The sequence below is a fragment of the Heliangelus exortis genome, chromosome Z, assembly GCF_036169615.1.
Source record: "Heliangelus exortis chromosome Z, bHelExo1.hap1, whole genome shotgun sequence".
In the NCBI taxonomy this organism is placed as follows: domain Eukaryota; kingdom Metazoa; phylum Chordata; class Aves; order Apodiformes; family Trochilidae; genus Heliangelus; species Heliangelus exortis.
The window spans coordinates 2,650,509-2,675,014 of record NC_092454.1 but is presented as its reverse complement, the minus strand read 5'-3'; the positions used below and the strand labels follow the sequence as shown (position 1 = coordinate 2,675,014).

Below are 24,506 nucleotides of genomic sequence, written 5' to 3'. Positions count from 1 at the left end.
TCCTCACATCCAGCCTCAACCTCTTCTCCTGCACTTTCAAACCATTTCCCCTTCTCCTCTTGCTGGGCACTCTTGGGAAAAGTCCCTCTGCAGCCTTCCTGGAGGTTCCCTTCAGGAATGGGAAGGCAGCTCTGAGCTCTCCCCAGAGTCTTCTCAGAGGCAAATAGACATCTTCTTACTCAGAGGTAAATAGACACTCCCAGAGCTCTCCTGATCTCCTGTTCCTCTCAAAATAGGTCACTTATCATGTCCTGGGATTACCTGTCTCTATTTGCTTTGTGGTAATAAAAACCTCCCTGTCTTCCAACCTCCAACCCTCAGCCAACTTGAGCTGCTTCCTTTACCTCTCATTAATCAAACCCCGTGGTCCCTTGGGCCATCAACTTGGGCCCAAATAATTGGCAGCATCTTCACCCCTTGGGCTTTTTGGTTGCTCTTCTTGGCACCCCTGGCTCTTTGACAGCTGGGATTTAAAGAAGGGATGACCAGGGAGGGAGCTGGGCTGCCTGGGAGGGGCTTTTTGGGGTGGTGTGAGAGCATCCAGAAAGCAGAGAGATGACTGGAAAAAAAAAAAAAAAAAAAAAAAGAAAATGCTCTTCAAGCCTCAAAAAGGAGGCTGGCCAGCAACTCCCCAACTCCAGGGCTGAATGTCACCTGCTGCTGAGGTGACTCAGTGGGGTGTTGGGTCCAGAGGGAGCTGGAACCCATCCCTGCCATGTGGCAGCATCCCTGGGAAGACCTTTGGCAGGCACTTGATGTCTGCCCTGGGTCAAGCCCCTTCCTAGAGCCTGGTACAAAACCTGGGACCATCTGGGTACCAAACTTTCTCTCTGAATACTGCCAGAAACTGTGTGGGAGAACATAGGAGGTCCTTGTAAGGCTGAGAAATGGATGTAGGGTCTGCAAGGTCATCTTCCCAAGCTTTGAAAGCTGTTGTAGATGATGCTCTTGGCCTCCAGCAGTCCTGAGGACCCAGGGTTAATTTGGATGGTCCCTCTGAGAATCATTTTTTTTGGAAATGAAGTTTCTTTGCTGGATGGAAACCTTTTGTCTTAGGCCATGTCAAATCCACCTAGACAGGAGCTGGAGCTAAGGAGGACACTGTGTCCTGGGCTGCTTTGGCAACCAACTCAGTCCAGGGTCAAAAACCTGTCTGTAAATGTGTGGGAATTGAATGCCTTCTTGGGTTGTATCCTTCTTTCCCAAGCAGAATATTCAGCAAGTAAGTAGGACATGGGAGATGATGTTCTTGACTTTTTCCCCACCATGGCAAACATCTGCAGCTCTCCTGTTGATGGATTTCCATGTGTCCAATTGGCATAAAAATCAGGGGATGGAGAATGTCCCTTGCTGGTTGCCAAGTGATGCTCCAGGAGACTCCTTACCCAGGAGGACCAAGATGCATCAGATGGGCTATAAACCCACCTCTACTCCCCTCCTGAAGTTCAGGCAGTGCTTTTCTTACTTGGATGCTGTTTTTTTCCTTTCTTTTTTTTTGGCAACATCCCTCACAAACCAAAGGTAACGTCCTTCCCCCTGGAGCAAAGAAGCCCATCTGGTGGGAAACTGCTCCAACCTCACTGCACAGCTTTGATGCACTACAAGAATTTGCCTTTCTGAAGGTGATGAGGGTTTGGTTTTGTTTAAAAAGGAAAAAAAAAATCAACATATCCACTTGAAAACCACAAAAAAAAAAAAAAAAATCCTCCTTGCAGTGAAGCAAACTCTGTATGAATTAATTGGTGATTCCTCTCCCTTTCTTGTTGGATCACTGTGTGAAGGTGTCTGTTTTAGGTTGGATTCTTTGGCTTTTTGTGCTTTGTTGTCTTTGGCTCATGGATTGCACTGCAGCTGTTGCCTCCTGTCCTGTCACTTGGGCATTTCTGCATCACCAGCTCCCAGGAACCAGACCTGGAGGCAGGATGAAATAGCTCAAATCCTCAGCCAGCCATGGATGCAGCAGTATTTAAAATAAATAAGAGTATTTATTAAAGGGGAGATGAAGCAGCAGTGGCTTTTCAAAGGTGTTTGTGTTTTAAATCAATAACAATAACAATAATAATAATAATGGTTCAGCCCCAGCATGTAATAATTTGTATTTTTGTGCTTGATGTTTTGGATTCTGGAAAAATATCAGATCCCAAAAAGTGAGATGCAAATTCAGATGTGAGGCAGTGCTGGTGGAGCTGCAGCAATGCCTGGAGGGGGGAGGTGATGGTTCATCTCCTTTGCTTTCGTTTTCCATAGTAACCCGGCAAGAAACTGCTCCTTTCTTTCCCCAAGGTGCTTCCAAAGACAACATTGCTGGTTACTTCTGGTTGGGAATGAGCTGGATTAGGAGAGGGAAGAGATTGCTGCTGAAGGAGCTCATGAGGAGATGGTGGGAGGCAAACTGGCTGCCCACCAGTGACTGAGCAGGGGTTCAAACCCCAAACACCAATGGTCAAAAGGTCCTTCTGCCTCTACAGAGGTTATTTGCAGGGTCAAAGGATGCAAAGGGTTTCACCCAACCTTTCCCCCTCTGCTCTGCTCTGCTGAGACCCACCCTGGGGTGCTGGGTCCAGTTCTGGAGTCCCCAACAGCAGAAGGACACAGAGCTCCTGGAAGGTGTCCAGAGCAGAGGCACTCAAATGCTCAGAGGGCTGAGCACCTCCCTGGGAAGCCAGGCTGAGGGATTGGGGTTGTTCAGCCTGGAGAAGAGGAGGCTCCCAGGTGAGCTCAGAGCAACCTTCCAATATCTGAAGGGGCTCCAAGAAAGCTGGGGGAGGGCTTTGGACACGGGGGGGTAGGGAGAGGACAAGGGAAATGGGTTAAAACTTGGAGAGAAAGGGGAGATTGAGGTTGGAGATGAGGAGGAAATTGTTGAATTTGAGGGTGCTGAGCCCCTGTGCCAGGTTTCCCAGAGAAGCTGTGGCTGCCCCATCCCTGGCAGTGTCTCAGGTCAGGTTGGATGGGGCTTGGAGCAACCTGGGCTGGTGGGAGGTGTCCCTGCCCATGGAAAGGGGGTGGGAATGGATGAGCTTTCAGGTCCCTTCCAACCCAAACCATGATAAAAAACAGATAAGAAGTGGGAGAGTTGTCCTCACAAGCTGCTCTGGCCAGGACTGTGTGGTCAAATCATTCCTCACCGGCCAGGTCTGGGGCTCAAGGGACCTTCTTCCATGTGCTTGTTGGCAGCATCTTTGGGAATGCTGGCTGGGAAAAGGCAGTGGGCAGGCAGTGTGAGGGAGGTGATGATGGAGGTTTTAACCAGGTGCTATTTATCTCTGCTCAGCCCCAGAGGCACCAAGAAGGAGAAGGTATCATCTCATAGAGGTGATGTCCTGTAGGGAGTGGAGAGCAATGGAGTGGGTTTTGGATGGGTGAACAAGAGATGTAAAAATTGATGTTGGTTGCTCATGGGGCAGGACATGGTGTCTGCTGACTGGAGCTGGGCTGGAGCCTTTCCTTGGTCTCATTCAGGGTCTCTTCAGTTTGGTTTTGCCTACCTGGTGGGCACAGATCAATAAATCTGTGAGCTGTTGAGGTTGGTTCATGTCCCAGGTGTCTCAGAGAAGAAGAGACCTGCTGGATCACAGCAGTGTTTAAGATTTATTTCTTATTTATTTGTTATAAACTCCCCAGGGAGAGTGAATGCAAGCAGGATGTTGGATGTCCTAGCACTGAAGATTCTGGAAGGAGCTGGCTGCATCAGTAGGCAAAGGATTTGTTTTGTGGCTGCCTTTTATAGGAAGGATCTCTTGTTCTTAGCAAAAGCCAGGATGATAAATCTCATCTGGCAGGAAAAAAAAGCTTTCAGTGATCTGTCAGGGTAGCTCTGGAGCCCATCAGGACCTGATGAGGAGCTTCTACTGCGTGGCAGCTTTCCTGGGGTGGCATTTCTGGAGGATACTCTGAGAAGATGCTCTGAGTTCTTCCATGTTGGAATAGTGGAGAAAAAAAGGATTGGTGTGGGAAATTGTCCAGCATTTATCTGGAGGGTAAGGATGGAAGAGATGGGATTCCCAGCTGAGATGTCCTAAGTGGATTTAAACCCCTGTCTAAGCAGCTGAGGCCAAGAAAAAGAAAAAGAAAAGAAAAAGAACCTGGGCTCTTGCCATTGACTGGGATTTGGTGGTGATTGGGCCTTTTGATAATTGAATTTTGATACAGGTGCCTAAATTTGGAGGAGCCTGATGCTAAGCACTGCAGGAAGCAGTTCTGCCTGAACCCTGTGTTTGAGAGATCTTTTCCAATCATCTTACCCAGTGCTCCAGGTTTTGGAGACCACAACCTTCAACTTGTCACGTGTGAGGAGGTGTTTCAGGCTTTCAGCATCCATCCTTTGGAAGCAAAAAAAATGGCAAAAGGAACCTCTTTATTTTGTTTCCTTTGCTGTTGCCCAGCCAGACCTTAGCTGGAGTGAAAATGGGAGATTGTTGGTTTGATGGGTAGGTTGGGATGTTGGGAATTTCAGCAGGAATTATTTTAGGAGTATCTTCTCACGGGCAGCAGTCTTGCTGATCAGAACATTAACATTAACATCAGAACACTAACAAAAACATCAACATGTTTTGGACCAAAAACCCCTGCTCCTCACCTTCAGGCAGTGATGTTTGTAAGGGGCTGAGGTCCCTGCTCACTGGGGATGGTTGAGGCACGGGTGGGACCCATCCCTAGGGAAGAAATTTGTGTGGTTGCCCTCTGGTGCTGCTTTTTTCTTGGCTGGGCTGCTCCAGTTCAAGAAGCTTTGTTCTGGTGTGCTGGAGAGAGGATGGATGGAATTTCTGCCCTGGAGGAGGAGGTCCATGTGAGGTTCTCCATGGCCATAGAAAAGTATTCCCATCCCTGTGTTTCTTCTTCTCACCAGGCACCCCCTTCCCTTTTTTTACACCATTGAGGTTCCAAGTTCAGCTGTGCTGGTGTCTCCCACCCATCCAGGTGACTTCTCCATTGCTGGAGAAGACTCAGCTCATGGTTCCTCAAGTTCAACACAAGCCTGAGGCACCTTTCAGAGATGGGCTACGTGTTAGGCTTGACACCCAGAGCCCAGAGGGTCTGTTGTGTGGGTGCTGCTTCATCATCTGTTGGATGAATGCACAAATGTCATAAAAATTGCACATTCTTTAAGACTTTTTTCACTGATGAAAGGCCAGACTGTGCAATTGCCATGAACTATAATCTCACCCAAGCAAGAACCCCATGTAGGTCACTCTTTAGAATCCCAGCTCTCCATAATAATTCCACATTCCAGTATTCCTGATAGCTGCCAAGCTGTAATAAGGGATTTGGATGTCTGTTGACTTTTCCTGCTGCTGAGTCCTTGTTTTCTGGTCCTCTGGGCTTTGTAGGAAAGGCTTGCAAGTTTTCAGACCTCCAAAACATGGACTTTGTGCTTTGACCACATAAAGGGAGGAGGGGTAAAGAGTTAAAAAAAAACCAGTTTTGAGGTCTGTCTCTATTAGTTGTCATTAAAAAATGTGTCTGGAGTCTGGGAATCCTTGGTGGAAGGTGCTGTGCTGAGAGATCCATGGGATCACCACTCCCTGAAGGGGTTCCAAGAAGGAGAACTCCAAGATTGGGTTTAGTTTCCTACTAGAGAGCCATAAAAGTCTCAAATCACAACATCACAGACTGCTTGGGGTGGGAAGGGACCTCTCAGGTCCATCCAGTCCAACTCCAGAGGCATCTCCAACTGGATCAGGTTGCACAGAGCCCCATCCAACCTGACCTGGAATGGTTCCAGGGATGGGGCATCTCCCACCTCTCTGGGAAACCTGGGCCAGGGTCTCCCCACCTTCAGCATAAAAAATTTCTTCCTTTTCCCATCATCTCTCAGCAAACTGATGGTTTGACATGGAGCTGAGCACCCTAAAATCATGTGTGTGACACCTTCCTCTGCTTTGTGCTTCATCAAGGGTGTTTAAAGGGTAAAATCCAAGGGTGCAGAGCCCTGGGCTTGGTTTCCTCCAGTGCCACCTTCAAAAAAATTAGACTGGGGAAAAAAAACCCAAAAACCTTTGGTTTGATGCTGTGTGGCTTCAGGGGATGGAGGACACCCTGTGACTCTGCTTGCTCCATCCCAAGCAGTGCCACCTCTCTCAGCTGTCCCCTGCCACAACCTGGTCACCTCCCCAGGTCCTCCAGGACTTGTTGCAGCCACTTATTCTTCCAGCTCTTTCTTCAGCACTTTCAGTCTGCTAATTGGGGGTTTCCATTTGCTAATTGTAACCAATGAGTTACAAGAGGAGAATCATGTACCCTCTCCAGAGCTCCACACTCTCCAGGGCTTCTCATTTTTTGTTTTGATTGTCCTTTTTTTTTTTTTTTCTTTCTCTTTTTTTTTTAAAATCCTTTTAAATGTGCCCCATGATTTTTGTTCGGGAGCTGATGTGTCCTATTGATCTACACAATGAGCTTTTTTGGCAGGCTGGGCACATTTGGGACTAATTCCTTGAGCAGATGAAATCCTGAGGCCAGAACTGCTCGTTCTCAGCAGTTTCCAAATGAAGCCACAATTGTTCAGAAGTGGCAGATGAGAAATAGTTCAGAAGCTGGAAATTACAAGAGCTGGGAACAGATTTGTTTTCTCCTTCCCTTCCGGGTGGCATGTGACTCACTCCATATTTCCTTGGTAATTTTATACTTGTCTCAAAACAGACTCTAAACACCAGTTCCTGGTGATGGAGAGAGTGAGGGATGAAATCTTGGTGTCCTGAAGTATGGTGGGAGCTCCTGGGTCATCTTGCTCCCCACTGCAGGGATGGAGGAGTATGAGTCCTACCTCAAGATGCTGTTCCAGAGCTTTTAGGATGATTGGAAATGGCCTCAATTTGCACCTGGGGAGGTTTAGATTGGATATTAGGAATAATTTATTTACTAAAAGAGTAGTCAAGCATTGGAAGAAGCTGTCCAGGGCAGTGGTAGAGTCACCATCCCTGGAGGTTTTCAGAAAATACTTATATGTGGCACTTTGGGACACGGTGGTGTTGACATCATGATGTTGGGTTGAGGGTTGGACTTGGTGATCTTCAAAGTCTTCTCCAACCTTAATGATTCTGTGATTAAATCATGTGAAAACGTGCAAACAGGAGATGGTGGTTTCTTCTCTTTAAGCTGTGAGTGGAATTCAGCCATGGAGAAGGGGGAAGGAGGGGAAGCATTGGACTGAGCTGCCTCCACAGCTTTTGGGTGGAGAGTGATGGGGATGCTGAGCCCCCTTTCCATCACTCACCAAAACTTTTGGGTGGAGGATGATGGAGATGCTGAGTCCCCTTTCCATCACTCACCAAAACTTTTGGGTGGAAAATGATGGAGATGCTGAGCCCCCTTTCCATCACTCACCAAAACTTTTGGGTGGAGGATGATGGAGATGCTGAGTCCCCTTTCCATCACTCACCAAAACTTTTGGGTGGAAAATGATGGAGATGCTGAGCCCCCTTTCCATCACTCACCAAAACTTTTGGGTGGAGGGTGATGGGGATGCTGAGCCCCTTTTCCATTACTCACCAAAACTTTTGGGTGGAAGATGATGGAGATGCTGAGTCCCTTTTCCATTACTTACCAAAACTTTTGGGTGGGGGGTGATGGGGATGCTGAGCCCCTTTTCCATTACTCACAAAACTTTTGGGTGGAGGATGATGGGGATGCTGAGCCCCCTTTCCATCACTCACCAAAACTTTTGGGTGGAAGATGATGGAGATGCTGAGCCCCCTTTCCATCACTCACCAAAACTTTTGGGTGGGGGGTGATGTGGATGCTGAGCCCCCTTTCCATCACTCACCAAAACTTTTGGGTGGAGGATGATGGAGATGCTGAGCCCCTTTCCATTACTCACCAAAACTTGGGTGGAAAATGATGGAGATGCTGAGCCCCCTTTCCATCATTCACCAAAACTTCTGTGGTTGGAGGGGATGTGGAACTTGAGGTGAATCAGGTCCAGACCCCCAGAGTGGTCCCATCTCATAGAATCATAGAATCCTAGAATCCTAGGGGTTGGAAGGGACCTCAAAAGATCATCTAGTCCAACCCCCCCTGCCAGAGCAGGGCCCCCTAGAGTACATCCCCTAGGAACGTGTCCAGGTGGGTTTTGAATGTCTCCAGTGAAGGAGACTCCACAACCCCCCTGGGCAGCCTGTTCCAGGGCTCCGTCACCCTTACAGTAAAAAAATGTTTTCTGATATTCAACTTGAACCTCCTATGCTCCAATTTACACCCATTACCCCTTGTCCTATCACTGGTCACCACTGAGAAAAGCCTAACTCCATCTCCCTGACACTCACCCCTTACATATTTGAAAACATTGATGAGGTCACCCCTCAGTCTCCTTTTCTCCAAACTAAAGAGACCCAGCTCCCTCAGCCTTTCCTCATAAGGGAGATGTTCCACTCCCTTAATCATCTCAGTAGCTCTGCACTGGACTCTTTCAAGCACTTCCCTGTCCTTCTTGAACTGAGGGGCCCAGAACTGGACACAATACTCCAGGTAAATACTCCACCAATGCAGAATAGAGGGGGAGGAGAACCTCTCCTGACCTACTAACCACACCCTTTCTAATGCACCCCAGGATGCCACTGGCCTTCTTGGCCACAAGGGCACATTGCTGGCTCATGGGCATCTTCTTGTCTACCAGGACCCCCAGGTCTCTTTCACCTACACTGCTCTCCAGCAGGTCAGCCCCCAACCTATACTGGGACATCGTGTTGTCTCCCACAGCAATGGGTCCCCAAGGTTTTATGGCACGTGGAAAATGCTTCTCTCTGGGTGCTCTTCTTGACTTTGACCCTCTGGGTTCATGGAATCGTAGAATTTAAACCACTAAGATGATGTTAAAAACCTCCATGAAGAACATTGAGTGATTCAGGCTCCTATCTTGGAAGGTTTGTGTCTTAGCTGGGCTGTCCGCTGCTTTCTCAGTGTCAGTTTGCATCCTGAGAATGTTTTCAAGCCCCTGTGTCTTCTACAGAACCCTTCTCCTGCAGAGAGAGAGAGGTTTTAAAAATAGATTCTGGTGTGACCTCTGTTTCACCTCCACATGCAAATCTCTTTGCTGGACTCTTTCCAGTCCCTCTGTTGACTCAGCATCATTTACTTCTACCATACAAGAGGAGCTTTGCAATTATCATCAGCTGCTCCCCAGTTCAAGAGGGACAGGGAGCTACTGGACAGAGGCCAAGGGAGAGCTCTGGGGATGATGAAGGGACCTGAGCATCTCTGCTGGGGAGAAAGAGTGAGAGCCCTGGGGCTGTTCAGCCTGGAGAAAAGAAGGCTGAGAGGGGATCTCTGGATGCCCATCAATATCTGAGGGGTGGGGGGCAAGAGGAAGGGGCCAATCTCTGTTCAGTGGTGCCCAGGAACAGGACAAGGAATAATGGGGTGAAGGGAGAACATGGGAAGTTCCAGCTCAGCATGAGGAGAAACTTCTGTCCTGTGAGGGTGAGGGAGCCCTGGCCCAGGCTGCCCAGAGAGGTTGTGGAGTCTCCTGCTCTGGAGGCTTCCAAACCCTCCTGGATCTGTTCCTGGGGGATCCTGCTGGGACAGGGGGGTGGGACTGGATCATCTCCAGGGGTCCTGGGTCTCTAGAGGTCCTGGGTCTCTAGAGGTCTGGGCTAATTTTGATTTTTTCCAATTTTTGTTTGCAGCTTCTGTGCCAGGGGGCTGAGGCAGTGGTGGGGTGGGCAGAAGGTTTGAGGCTGGAGCAGGCAGAGGAGCTTTGGTGTCCAGAGAGGGAGAGCAGAGCCTGAGCTGGGCTCAGCACTGCTGGGGGCTGTAGGGATGCTGAAGGCAGCTTTGGGGCTTCTCTTCTGCACCCAGCTGAGGGAGTTGGGCAAAGTGGTGACGGGTGCTGGGACCCAGGAGGTCCCTTGGGTGTGGGGAGTGCTCTGGATGGGGGGGTCCTGTGTCTGCAGGCAAAACCTGTGGGCAGCTTCCTTCCCCCTGGTGTCTTTTCCTCCACTGTAAGCTTTGAGGAGCTGGACTGAGGCTGGAGCAAGCCTTGGATGTGCTGCTTCTCTGGGGATTTTCAACCCCCACCTGGATGTGTTCCTGTGGGGCCTCCCCGAGGTGATCCTGCTGTGGCAGGGGGGTTGGACTGGATCATCTCCAGAGATCCCTTCCAACCCATAACACTCTATGGTTCTGTGATTCCACATCACCCCCAGCTCACCACCCTTATCCCAGGAAGCCATCAAAGCTTTTAATTTTTAAATGAAGCTTTTCCATTGTGGTTTTCCCTCATCTGGAGGTTTTCAGTAGCTTGGATTTTAAAGAGCAGAAGTCCTTTTTTTTTTTCTTTAGATACAGGAGTGTTGCAGAAACAGGACTTCTTTTTGTTTGTTTGTTTATGCACTTGTGGAAATGTGGCCACCTAGAACTCTTGTCAATGTTACTTAAAACATAGGGGTACAGCAAAAAATACGCTACCCGCGGTTAACTGATTTTTAACTTTTTATAATGACTGGGAAATAATTTATTGCCTTTGCTTGTTGTGGTTTGTTTGTTTTGGTTGTTTTTTTGTTTTTTTTTTTTTTAAATCTAATTAGGTTTGGTTTCATTTGGCTTTCTCAGGCCCCCTCTTGTTCTCAGCATCTCCCTGAAGGGATGGAGAACTCATCGGTGGCATCGGCCTCCTCGGAGGCGGGGAGCAGCCGCTCTCAGGAGATCGAGGAGCTGGAACGTTTCATTGACAGCTATGTCCTGGAGTACCAGGTCCAGGGGCTCCTGACAGATAAAACAGAAGGGGATGGAGAGAGTGAGAAGACACAGTCCCACGTCTCCCAGGTGAGCAGGAGGAAGGTGAGATGGGAGAGGAGTTGGAGGACTCCGGAGGTTTTCATCGTCAGCTTGAAGGTTGAACGCCCAACTGAAGCTGTTCAAGCATTGGGATGGGAAGGGGGATGTAATGAAAGCCTGGATTTGGGGGAGTTTGCTTGTTCAGGCAGATAGGAGGGCTCCAATTAGTTGGGTGGGGGTCTCGAGCCATCTGGGTTTTGGTTTTCCATGCTCTCAAGGTGAGAGCCTGAAGCTTTTTGAGTTCTCTGGGGTTCCAGTTTACAAAAGGAGATTTCATCTGTGAACAAATGATGCCTTTCTCCATCCCAAGCTTTGCCAGGGTGAAAAAATCCTGGAGAGATTGGGAAGAGCTGCAGGGCCTGCCACAGAATGATGCTTGGTAGTGAGAGGGCAAGGGAAATGGGTTAAAACTTGGAGAGGGGAGGTTTAGGTTGGAGATGAGGAAGAAATTGTTGAATTTGAGGGTGCTGAGCCCCTGTGCCAGGTTTCCCAGAGAAGCTGTGGCTGCCCCATCCCTGGCAGTGTCTCAGGTCAGGTTGGATGGGGCTTGGAGCAACCTGGGCTGGTGGGAGGCTGGAACCATGCAGGGGGTTTGGGACTGGATGATCTTTCAGGTCATGCTTTGGTTCTGTGATCAACTCAGATGCCTTCCTGTAACCGTCCCTGCATCTTCCCTCTTCTCACCATCAGCAGGTGGAGCATTTCTGGTCCAAAACCTTTGGGAACATCCTCAAAAATGGGGAGGCCCATGTGGCCAGATACAGAAGTTTTTTGTTCCCAGCCTGGCTACTGTTTTACACAGTCCCTTTTTTTTTTTTTTTCCCCTTGCACAGTGGACGGCGGATTGTAGTGAGCAGCTCGATGGCAACTGTTCCCCATCCCGAGGGAAGGGCTCATCAGCTCATGAACACAATCAGGTAGGGGTCATGTTGAGCTCTTCCTCACCAAACCTTCACTTTTCTTCTTGCACTGCCTCATCTGGCAGCGTGGAACCTGCCTGTGCTGCCAGTTTTCCCTCTCCCATGGAAGGGGAGATGTGTCCCACCAAAACCCTGGGAGATAGGCAACACCCCAGCACGTTGCTGGATGCTTTGACCCAAAGCTTATTGGTTTGCCATGAAGAGAAAGAAAGATGAAGTGTCCTGTTCATTCCTGAGGAGTTCCTTGTTGCCACCTGGGTGAGGGATCTGTTTGGAGCATCAAAACTTCTTAGTCCAAGATGCAGGTGAAACGAGGGAGCTTTGTGTAATTCTGCCTCTTGGTTATGTGCCCACTGGGGCAGGTCAAGTGCTCCAGGGAAGAGGATTAAATAGCTGGGATGGTGAACTGGGAGAAGCAGCAGAACTGCATGTCCTGAGAGCCTGTGGGTGGGTTTGCAGTGATGAAACCAGGTGTGAGTTGGTTTTGGTGGTAGTTCATGGTGTCAAACATCAGTGACAAGTGCTGCTGGCATCACTGGAGGTGGCTCAGCCTCCTGTGTGTGAGCATTGGGCATGGGAGAGGATTGGGAAGGACAGAGGTGTGACTTTGACCTGGTTGAGGAGCTGCTGTCCCACCATGAGACCATCAGCCCTGTAAAAGCAACATTGACCCAAGGAGGTTTGAGATGGAGCTGGCCTCAGGAAAAGGTGAAGCAACATTTTTAGTTGCTGTAGCTGATGGATATCTCTCTCCTGGAGAAGGGGCTGAATTCAGACTGGTGGTTTTGGTGCTCTTGCCCTGCTTGATGATGTCCTCCAGACTTCAATTCTGGACTTTGGAGATCTGTGTGAGGAGAACAGGGTTTCAGCAGCATAAATTGCAGCTCTTGTTTGACACAGCTTCTTCTCACACAGACCTGTGTTGGGAGCTGCTGGGATGAGGGATGGGGGCTCACATGTCCCCTCCCTGCCATGGTTTAGTGGTGGCCTTGGCAGTGCTGGCTTCCTTGTTAGACTTGATGATCCTGAAAGCTCTTTTCCAACCCAAATGATTCCATGATTTGGAAGGCAAGGCTGCTAGGAGCATCCATACAAACACCTGCCCAGAGCAAGGTTGTTGTGTAGGATGGTGGGTGCTGTGTGGAGTGGTGGCTTCAGGTGAACCTCTGGAGGTGGCAGTTGGCACTGTGGATTTAATTTGTCAACAGCTTTGATCAGCTCTGAAATATTCAGCACCAAAAACCTGGCTGGGCTCCCTCAGACCACCACAGGCAGCTGCTTGGGATCCACCTGGCAGGATGAGCATCACCACTGAGCTTCAGGGGGTGAGGAGCAGGACTGGGGGTTGTCCCTGGGGGAGAAGGTCCTTGGCTCTTCACCCAAGGGCTGAGCTGATGTGCCAGTCTCTGGTGGGTACCACAGGATGATGCAGGAGTCACACAGCAGTGAGTCTTGACTCCAATCAGTGCAGCCCTGACATCTCCCATTTATCATCTGTCACACTCTTTTTTTTTTTCAGCTTGTGGTTTCTTTATTATTTGAGGTTTTTTCTTGTTTTATTTTTTTGTTGTTTTTTTGGGTTTTTTTTGTCCTGGACCTGTTTAATCTCCTCCAGCAAGGAGCTTGCATTCATACAAATAACATTCACTGATGCCCAAGCTGTTTTCCCTGAATTTTGGGCTCTTTCCCAGCCTGCAGCAGAGCTCATAATTATCTCTCTCCATGTTGAGCTTCCTTTAACATCAAGTAATAAATTTTCCTTGGCAGCAAAGAGGAGCTGCAAGCTATTGTTCTTCTGTCCAGTAAAACATTTCTCTTGCTGTTCCTGATATCACAGAATCACAGAAAGTGAGGGGTTGGAAGAGGCCTCAAAAGATCATCCAGTCCTGCCAGGGCAGGGTTACCTCCAGGAAGTCACCCAGGAAAGCATCCAGGTGGATTTTTAATATCTCTAGAGAAGACTCCACAACCTCTCTGGGCATTGGTCCAGGGCTCCCTCACCCTCACAGTAAAAAAATCTTCTCCTGGTGTTTATATGGAGTATTTTCCTATGCTCAAGTTTATATCCACTGCCTCTTGTCCTATCACTGGGCATCACTGAGAGGATCCTGGCTCCATCCTCCTGGCTCTCTCTCCCTTTCTGTATTTATGGACATGAATGAGCTCACCCCTCATTCTGCCCCTCTCCAAGCTGCAGAGCCCCAGCTCCCTCAGCCTTTCCTCACCAGGAGATGTTCCAAACCCTTCATCATCTTTGTGCCTCTGCTCTGGACTTTCTCCAGCAGTTCCCTGTCCTTCTGGAACTGAGAGCCTGGTGGCCAGGAAGCCCAGTGGCACCTGGAGGGCATTAGAAGGGGGGTCAGTAGGTCAGGAGAGGTTCTCCTCCCCCTCTGTGCCCTGGTGAGGCCACATCTGGAATATTGTGTCCAGTGCTGGGCTCTCAGTTCCAGAAGGAGCTCTTTTAGCACCTTGAGTACCTCTGGGGTGAAAACCACTCCATCAGCCTATGTGAGATCCTTTCAGAGCATCACATCACCTCTATAAATGCAGAAAGTTGAAATAATGGGACAATCTTAAATCTTATGTTTTAATTTGTATTTGGATTCTTCTTTTTTTTTTTTTTTTCCCTAAAAAGACCCAGTGGGAAGATTTTATATAATATTTAATTTGCATTCCCCTGGTGAGGCTGTTGCAAGGAGGAAGTTCTTTGATATATTTCTGAGAGCAATTCATTAAGTAGAAGACTTCTGGTGTGGCAGGATGGTTAGGGAACCAGCAGATCTCTTGGTACATGAAAGACCTGGCAGCAGCTCCATCCCAAGCTCCTCTTATGGAAAGGGAATTAAAAAGAAAACCAGAGTGACTCTGTGGGTTTGTCCCATTTCTTCAGGCATGGGAGAGGGAGAGTTGAAAATCCTCCTTCTTGGCCAAGTCGTAGAATTACGGGTGGTTTTGGTTGGAAGGGACCTTAAAGCTCCTCCATTCCCACCCCCTTTCCATGGGCAGGGACACCTCCCACCAGCCCAGGTTGCTCCAAGCCCCATCCAACCTGACCTGAGACACTGCCAGGGATGGGGCAGCCACAGCTTCTCTGGGAAACCTGGCACAGGGGCTCAGCACCCTCAAATTCAACAATTTCTTCCCAATGTCTAACCTAAATCTCACCTCTTCAGGTTTTAAACCATTCTCCCATGTCCTATCACTCCCTGCCCTTATCCAAAATTCCTCCCCAGCTTTCGTGGAGCCTCTTCAGGTCCTGGAAAGTCTCTATGAAATCCTCTTGAAGCCTTCTCCAGGCTATCTGTCTGTCACCCACCATCACCAAGCAAAAACCTGTGTTATGGGTAGTAAATGGGCCTGCAGTTGATTTTTATTGTTTATTTGCATGTCTGTCCATATTCCAGCTGCATCAGGGACATGTGGTGTGGCTGGGGACCTCAGTCTCCTCTGGTTGATGGTTGTGTTGCCCATCTACTGAAAGGTGAAGGAGCAGGCTCCAAGCAGTTACTGCTTCCAAATATTGCCCAGGAGGTGGCTGGCATCCCAGAAGTTTTGGGTTTTTTTTTGCAGGAGGTGACTATATTCCCCCAGTTCAAACCATCATTAAATCCAGGCTGGCTGTTCCCCTCCCACCTATGGGTTTTATTCCCATCTGCACACACCTGAGCTTCATCCCAGGTGAAGAGGGAAGAGTTTAGGGGAGCCCCAGCTCTCAGTCCTGGTGATTTAAGTTCTCCACACCAGGATCACTTGCATTTTGCTGGGTGTAATGCTTGGATCACATCCAGATTATCCCATAACCTGCTGGTAGCACCCTTCTGGTGTTCTCTTTGAGGAGCTGGTGATGGAGGAGAAGACTTGGTTGGCCTTCCCCTGAAGGCAGGGGCAGCAGCAGCTGCACATCTCTGGCTGGTGGAGCTGTTGGGTTTCTGTTCTTGGGCTGCTGGTTGGAAAGAACTGGTTAGGGTCAAGGCCGGGTTGGATGGGGCTTGGAGCAACCTGGGCTGGTGGGAGGTGTCCCTGCCCATGGAAAAGGGTTGGGAATGGATGAGCTTTAAGGTCCCTTCCAACCCAAACCATTCCATGATGCTGTGATTTCCATCCCTATGTCCAACATGGCAGTGAGAAGCCACCTGCCATCTTCTCAACCCCATCTTTTAGGCCTGTTTTGACTTTTTTCCTCTCTTCTGTGTGCAGGATATGACTAATGACTAGGATAAAAAGAAACAAAAAAATTTTTTTATAGGCATCTGTGCTGCTTGACCATCCAACATGAAGAAATTATTCCCAATGGATGCTGCAGAGAGAGGTGGGAAGGGATCGTGGTCTCAGCTGTAGCTACATCACTAGGTCCAGAGTTAGACTGAGTCTCTGTGACCAACCCCACCATAATATAAACTTCTGAAGTCAGTGGTGATGTCATCTGCTTGTCAGCTTAAAACCTCTGACATCATCAGGCATCCTGTAATACCCCAAATCCTTGTTTAACCAGCTGAGTGCTGGGGAGTAGGTGAGCACTGGCAGGATCTCCCAACAGAAGGTGTAATTCATCTCCTCATGCTGGTTTTAGTTGCCCATCTTTGGGCCTGGATCTGAGGTGTGATGGTTTTCTTCCTCAGCAAAACATGAGGATGATCCTGAGGAGCAGTTTGGGGTTGTCCATCTCAACAGGTTCCTTGTATCATAGCCCAGAGCTGGTTTGTGTGCTGAATTTGGTTGAACTTGGCCACCGTGCTGAAGAAATGGGACATGCTGGTTCTGTTAGATGTTCATTTGCCTCATTTCCAAAAGAAAAAGAGAAAGTAAAAGACAGGGAGTTACTTTGAGGCTTTGCCAGTGAATGCAGGTTGGTGAGGAAGAAATTAAATCTTTAGGTGAGGTGACCTGCCCAGGATCAAAGACCAGCTGGTGAAACCAGTCACTTAATGGTTTTCTGCCTGTAGTTACTGGGTGACACTCCCTCCATGTAATAAATGCTCTTAATTATGGTCAGAGAGGACTGCTGAGAAAGAAATCAAGTCCTGTAGCTAACAAAGAGGTTTAACTTTCTCCAGGACTTCAGGATACACCCTGGGAAGGAGCTCTCTGCCTGGTGAAGCCTGGAAATCTGGGAGTGAAATTCTTCACTACTTTGCCACCTGATTTAGGAAAGATTTTGCTGCTTAGAGAGAAGGCAGGAAGGTGTCTTCTAGACCTGATGTCACTGGCTCATGTGGGAAGATGTCTTCTCAGTCTCAGTTTCCATTTTTTGAGAGCAGACACCACCCTCCCATGCTTTATTTTCATGAAACTTGCAGTATCTTTAACCTTTGAGGTCTCCATTCTTCTTCCACATTTGGTTGATAAGTGCTGAAGCTTTGGCAAAAAAGGGGATGGTTGGAGCTGTTTCCTCCAAGACCCGGGCAAGGAGCTTGGTTTTGGGGTTTTAGGGCATGTCTGGAGTTCTCAGTGCTGTTTTGGGTGCTCTGAGTGCTCCTCCTCATCCTCACCCATGTGCATAGATGAGATATCTAACACAGCTTTGTCAAACACATCTCTTAGGTGGCCACACAGGCCAGGCCCTTTCCTGGGAAATCCAAAAGGATCTTGGAGGCTTCACCTCCTACTTCCAAACCCATGAGGATCCTGTAGGTATAGGTCAAACTTTTTTTTTTTAGGTGTTGTTTGGTGTCCCTCCTTCTGTGCTTTTACCAAAGCAGTGAGGAGGTACCATGGAAAATTGGAGAGGGCTTGGGAAGGTGGACATGGACCTGGGCAGAGAAGGAACAGGGCCAAAGTGGTTGGGTTTTCTGCATGGTATTTGTAGAAGGGTAAGTTTTCCATCTTTCTTACAATTTTATGGAATAAACTGAGAAGAGAGAAGGTGGACATTTTTCCCTATTCAAAAAATTAAATCATTGCTTTTCCATAGGAAAATTGGAGTGGTTGTTCTTGAATAGGTCTGGAAGAGCAGGGAGATACCTGAAGCCAGGTGTCAACATTTTGCATAACTGGAAGCTTTAACTTCACAAAATGGGTGTGTGGAAACCTCTGATGCAGCAAGACCTCCTAGAGGACCTTTTATATGATAATTATCTGCTCTTCTGACCAGGTTTAAGACTCAAAGTTTGTAGGACACCCCACAACTTGCTCTGGAGGTGTGATCCTGTTGTTAATGCTGGGGGATATCTCAGAGGCTTTTGTGTCTTGAGAAGCCTTCTAGGTTTTTGTTGGCTTTCCTTTCCTTCTGGCCCACCTTGGGCTGGGAAGTTTGTAGCCTGGATGTTGAGCTTTTTAGATACAGTTGAACAGGAATCCCATGAAGAAACCACTGATGTCTTCAGGCCAACTGAAATTTGGGGTATTGCCATGCTTGGTCTACACTTCTACCAACCCAGCCACCTTCAAACACCACTGCAAGCAACCAGGGAGGTGGCCAGCACCACTTTTCTGTTTGAAAATGATCTCTTTTTAATTTTTTTTTTTTTTTTTTTTTTTGTCTGCAAATGGGATTATCAAACTTGCAGCCAAGCAGGAGAAAGCCCTAACTCTTGAGCTGGGCTAAAGGTGTGGGATTAATGAGGTGTTGCCTCAAAAGGTGAGCTGCCCAGGTGAAAAATTGCAGTGGAAGTTAATTATTGCTAATTAAAACACAAATGTTAGATTGGAAATCAAGGGGGTGGCTTCAAGGGTTCATGTGCACAAAGCTCCTTCTTCCCAAGAGGGTGCAGAGCTTGGTCAGAAGGATTGGCATAGGGATCAATCTCTGGAGGGGATGACTTAGCCCTCCAAGTCCCCAAGGGTCACTCAGAAGTCCCTTCTCTTGCTGGTGAGTGTAGAGCATGAGTGGGAGGTGGAGGAGCCCAAATAAGAGCTGAGAACCTCAAGCTCAAGTGTTGTTTGGGGTGTTGGGAGAGACTTGGAGAGTCTTTTGAGGGCACAGGGACAAATGATGGAGGATTGGGTTATCAGGAGGCAAGGGCATGGTGAGGGATGGAGAACTTAATGCTATTATGACTGTTTCTTCAGCTTTTTTGGGGACAAATATTTTCCTGCAATGTGCTGAACTCATTTAGGAAGAAAACTCTGTGAGAGATGTATGGGTGGGTGATGCTGTGGGATGGAGAGTGAGCAGTGCTGCATCTCACCACCACAGAGCCTCAGCTTTCTGCCTGTGTGGGTTTGGGATGGTTTTTTTTTTGTTTGTTTTTTTGTTGTTGTTGTTTAGTTTGGGGTTTTTTTGTGGTTTCTGGGATGATACTGGTGGAGGGTGTTTGATTCTCAGCTGTTTTTTTAAGGGACAGTGGTTACCTGCATACTGTGGCCCTCTCTTCCAGCATCACCCACGAGGTTGGGGTGAGGTTCCCTGTTCCTGCAGAAAGGATTTGTGTTGGCATGAGGGGGCTTTCTTAGAAGGCACAAAGCCACCAGAAAAATTTTGCTCTCTATGGCTTGTAGTGAGGTGGGTGTTGGCCTCTTCCCCCAGAGTGAGAGACTATAGGACAAGAGGTACTGGGCTCAAGTTGCAGCAGGGGACGTTCAGGTTGGATATTAGGAAAAAATTCTTCACTGAAAGAGTGGTGAAGCATTGGAACAGGTTCTCCAGGGAGGTGGTGGAGTCTTCATCCCTGGAGGTGTTCAAACAAGAGGTAGATGTGGCACTTCAGGATGTGGTTTGGTGGTAAAGGTGGTGTAGGACTGATGGACTCAATGATCTTGAAAGCCTTTTCCAACCATGAGGGTTCTGTGATTCTGGGAGGGTTTCTGGTGAAGATTTTTCTGCTCCAGGGACTTGGTAGCAGTAGGAAGTTGTTCATCTTTGGCAGCTAGTCAGAAATGTAGGGAAAATATTGAGCTTGGCTATGCTGGTGAGTTTTACATGGGGGTATTTAGGTCAGACTGCTTCTGCTTTAACAGAAATTTCAGCAATTATAATTTTAAAGTCCTTAATTTTTTAAAATATAAATATTAATAGGATGTGATTAAGATAAGAGAGAAGAGAACCTCGGGCCATGAGTAAGAGCCAGGAGACAAACTAATTTGGGGAAAGAGGAGCTGTGATTTTTATCTAACTGGTTGCTGCCTCTATCTGCTGCTTTGTCTCCATGGTTTGGGGCAATGGTGCTTGGTGCTACCAATTTCCCTGTTTCTCACATGTTTTTTATTGTCACCAGCACCATTTCTGGAATTTCCATAGCCTCAGGTTGCCTGCAGTCACCCAACCACAACCAGAAGCTGGGTCAGCTGAATGTAACCAAGGGGTGATGTTTGTTTTCCATGTGTCTTTTTAAAGCAGAAAGCTTTTTTTTCTGCTGGCTTGGTCCCCTTGTAGCATCTGGCACAGGAGTTTTCCACCTGTAGATGTCCAAGATGTTCATCCTGTAGGCTCCAGTAAATGGGGCAATTAATTCTTCAAGCAGACAGGTAGTGAAAGTTCATTTCTCCTGACTCCCTTGTCCTGCTCTCAGTGTCACATCTCATGGGAATAACCACAATCTCTCAAATTTCATGTCTGGGCAACTTAAAAGGCAGCTGACCACCTCCTCTTTGGAAGTCAACACTCATCTTAGGCTGGAGCAACCCCAGGATGTTTGAGGCTTGCTAGGTTTGAGGATGGAGAACCTACAGCTGGAGCAGTGCAGAACCCAATCCTGATGCTTTTTACTTCCAGTCCCTCAAGTTGGGTAAATATTTAGATGTTTAGATATTTAGACCTCTGAGAAGCATCACCTTAGGGTCTGTTGTGGAGCTGGGACCTGGTCTGTGTCCCCAACTTATTGACCTGGACTTGGCTGTAGTGTGCAAAGAGGAGTCCACATTTTGCTCTACTTTTGGTTCTTGAAGGCCAAGGTGGCTCTGCCCTTCTCTTATCTTGTGGCAGTGTCCACAGGGACTCCTGTAAACCCCCCCCAGGATGTCTGAGACATGGGAAACCCTCTCTGTCAACTCCCACAGCAGTCCTGCTCCCCTCTGGATTGCCCAGATTTGCAGAGTACTTGAAAGAGTTGAATATTCTGCACTCTGGGATTTCATGGGGTTTTCATCATTTTAGATCACTTCAAAGGTCTTTCCCAAGCCTCTGAGCAAAGCCTTTTACCCTGGCAATATCCACCTTGTTTCCCAAACACCCTCCTGGGTAGATGGAACAGGTTGGGTGAGTTCTTCTGGTTTTTAGATGATTCACCTTGCCTGGAGGGCTGCTGGCTAAACAAGAAACCTGCAGGTTGCTTGACAGCAGAACAAGTGTTAAGGGAATAAAGGACAACACTGGGCACAGCTCCTAAACTGGCAAAAAAAAAGTTCTTTGTGTTACTTGTCTCCTGGGGAACTCCAAGGGTGTGTGAGTAGCTGGACTTCAACAGTGGGCTGAGCAGAGGGGAAAACTGACTGAGGGGTGGCTTGGGCTTGGGTGAGGAATTGAGGATGTAGAGCAGAGTAAAGAGTAGAGAGCAGAGTAAGGAGTAGAGAGCAAAGAGTAGAGTAAAGAGTAAAGAGCAGAGTAAAGAGCAAAGAGTAGAGAGCAGAGCAAAGAGTATGGTGAGCAGAGCAAAGAGTACAGAGCAAAGAGGAGAGTAAAGAGTAGAGTAGAGTAAAGAGTAAAGAGCAGAGTAAAGAGTACAGAGTGGAGCAAAAAGTACAGAGCAAAGAGTAGAGTAAAGAGTAAAGAGTAGAGCAGAGTAAAGAGTACAGAGCAGAGCAAAGAGTAGAGAGCAGATTAAAAAACAGAGTAAAGAGTAGAGAGCAGAGCAAAGAATAGAGAGCAGAGCAAAGAGTAGAGAGTAGAGTGGAGTAGAGTAGAGTAGAGAGCAGAGTAAAGAGTAAAGAGCAAAGAGTAGAGAGCAGAGCAAAGAGTAGAGAGCAGAGCAAAGAGTAGAGAGCAGAGCAAGGAGTACAGAGCAAAGAGAAGAGCAAAGAGTACAGAGCAGAGCAAGGAGTACAGAGCAGAGCAAAAAGTACAGAGCAAAGAGTAAAGTGTAAAGAGTAGAGAGCAGAGCAAAGAGTACAGAGCAAAGAGAAGAGTAAAGAGTACAGAGCAGAGCAAGGAGTACAGAGCAGAGCAAGGAGTACAGAGCAAAGAGTAAAGTGTAAAGAGTAGAGAGCAGAGCAAAGGGTAGAGAGCAGAGCAAAGAGTAGAGCAGAGTATAGTAGAGCAGAGCAGAGCAGACTATTTCAGTTGGAAGGAACCTACAATCCTTCTGTAGTGCAACTGCCTGACCAGTTTAGGGCTGGCCAGAAGTTAAAACATGTGAAGGGCATGGTCCTTCAGCAGTTTTTGAGGATGTGAGGTTGCTGAATATGCATCCTGATCCTCATCAAGATAGAGGAGGTAAGTATTATTTTTCTCTATGAGATTAGAGCCAACTCTTATCTTCACTGAAGCCTCCCACAATGTCATCCCTTTGCTATTTGTAAATAGAGCACATAAGAAGACTCCGAAAAAAAGCCCCAAAATCAGGGAGATGGGCATGGCTATGTTTTTTTTTTTAGGTGCTTGCATACATGATCTGGGAGCTGGAGCTCTCCTGCCTCACAAGGCTGGTGGTTTTGGTGGGTGCAGGATGGTGTTCCCCTTGACTAAAGCAAACTGTTTGTTGTTTCCAGGGAGAGTGGGATCACAGCAGCAGTGGGAGCACAGGATCCCGGCCGGGGTCGGGTTCCAGGTGTGGGTCTGGATCCAGGTCTGGCAGGCGTGGGAGAAGCAGCCAGTTCAGGCAATCATCCAAGGTATAAGCTGGTAGCAACGTGTTGAAATCCTGTCCCTGGGTTGCTCTTTATCAGAGACACCTTCCTAATGATGTGTTTTCTGTCTGTGTCTACCAGGAGGGGGTGAGTGCATGGCAGTGATGAAGGAGACCTCAGAGAGAAGCCTGAGATGTGTGGAGTCCCTTAATTTGGGGGGAAAAGTCCTTACTCAGGTGGTTTAGTGCAAAGGAAACGTGGTTCTTCTCTCTGAAGTCCTGAAGTACTTGAATCTGGGGGAATTAAGAGAGGTCTGTAATTATTTTGTTGCCAAGGCTGCATGGATACAGGAGTGGACACCAAATAAATGGGCTTCAGTGCTGACATTGCATGGGAGCTGTCAGCAGGACTGGGTGGAGAGTTTCTGGCCTGAAAAAGGCTTTGCTTTTCATTTGCTTTTAGACCCAGTCCTTCAAGTCAGACAAGGGACCTCTTCTGTGTGTTTTAGGCAACCTCCATCCTTCTCTGTCCTTTTGGAGTTGTTCTACTTCTGCAATTTTGAGCATTGATTGACACTCTCTAGGAGATTTGGAGACAGTAAGCAAAGTCAGACAATCCCATACTGGTTTGGGTTGGAAGGGACCTCAAAGCTCCTCCATTCCCACCCCCTTTCCATGGGCAGGGACACCTCCCACCAGCCCAGGTTGCTCCAAGCCCCATCCAACCTGACCTGAGACACTGCCAGGGATGGGGCAGCCACAGCTTCTCTGGGAAACCTGGCACAGGGGCTCAGCACCCTCACAGCAAAGACTTTCTTCCCAATCCCAACTCAATCTCCCCTGTTTCAGTTTAGAACCCTTCCCCCTCATCCCATCCCTCCCTGCCCTTGTCCCCAGTCCCTCCCCAGCTTTCCTGGAGCCCCTTCAGGCACTGGAAGGTGCTCTAAGGTCTCCCTGCAGCCTTCTCTTCTCCAGCCTGAACAACCCCAACTCTCTCAGCCTGGCTCCAGAGCTGCTCCAGCCCTCCCAGCATCTCCAGGGCCTCCTCTGGACTCACTCCAGCAGCTCCATCTCCTTCTGGTGCTGGGGACCCCAGAACTGGACCAGGGGTCAAAATTCCTGCCCTATCCATCCATCTCATCCATCCTGAAGAGCCTGAGGAAATATTTAATCTTCCTGAGCCATGCTGGGAGAGGAATGTGGAACTGTGGCACTGCTGGGAAGTGGTGGTTCTTTCTGGGAGAAGTGAGACCCAACATAATAGCTCTTTGCTTTGGAGGGGGGTAACATATTCCTTAAAATGTCTTTGTCATGAACATTGCAGTTTTCAACAAGAAAACCTTTAATGAAAACCTTTAGTTTGGTGTTTAGAATCATAGAATGATTTGGGTTGGAAGGGACCTCCAAAGGTCACCCAGTCCAACCCCTGCAGTCAGCAGGGACACCCTCACCTAGATCAGGGTGCTCAGAGCCTCCTCAAGCCTCAACTTGAACATCCCCAGGGATGAGGTTGAACATCCCCAGGGATGAGGCTGAACATCCCCAGGGATGGGGTTGAACATCCCCAGGGATGGGGTTGAACATCCCCAGGGATGAGGTTGAACATCCCCAGGGATGAGGTTGAACATCCCCAGGGATGGGGTTGAACATCTCCAGGGATGGGGTTGAACATCCCCAGGGATGGGGTTGAACATCCCCAGGGATGAGGTTGAACATCCCCAGGGATGAGGTTGAACATCCCCAGGGATGAGGTTGAACATCCCCAGGGATGAGGCTGAACATCCCCAGGGATGGGGTTGAACATCCCCAGGGATGAGGTTGAACATCCCCAGGGATGAGGTTGAACATCCCCAGGGATGAGGTTGAACATCCCCAGGGATGAGGCTTCAACCACCTCCCTGGGCAACCTGGGCCATTTTTCCACTGCCCTCATGGTACAGAACTTGTTCCTAACATCCTAAATCTGCTCTTATTTAATTTAAACCCCTTGCCCCTCATCCCATCACTCCAGGCCCTTGCACACACTCCCTCTCCAACCTTCCTGGAGCCTCTTCAGATACTTGAAATCTGCTTTTAGGTCTCCCTGCAGCCTTCTCTTCCCCAGGCTGAACACCCCCAGCTCCCTCAGCCTCTCCTTGCAGAGATTTTCCAAGACAAT

General features: G+C 48.3%; 1 protein-coding gene across 5 annotated transcripts in view; it reads left to right on the top strand.

The window, feature by feature from the left end:
• CTIF (cap binding complex dependent translation initiation factor) overlaps nt 1-24,506 on the top strand; it is a 159,527-nt gene that overhangs the window by 19,594 nt on the left and 115,427 nt on the right. For 2 of the 5 annotated variants that reach the window (XM_071732237.1, XM_071732236.1), the window contains exons 2-3: nt 10,546-10,758; nt 11,604-11,687. In XM_071732237.1, coding sequence (XP_071588338.1) covers nt 10,579-10,758; nt 11,604-11,687 — 264 coding nt within the window. In that variant the 5' untranslated portion in view covers nt 10,546-10,578. Of the gene's footprint in view, nt 1-6,410; nt 6,614-10,531; nt 10,759-11,603; nt 11,688-22,271; nt 22,395-24,506 lie in introns of those variants that run through there. The other 3 variants (XM_071732235.1, XM_071732233.1, XM_071732234.1) reach the window with 3 other exon arrangements.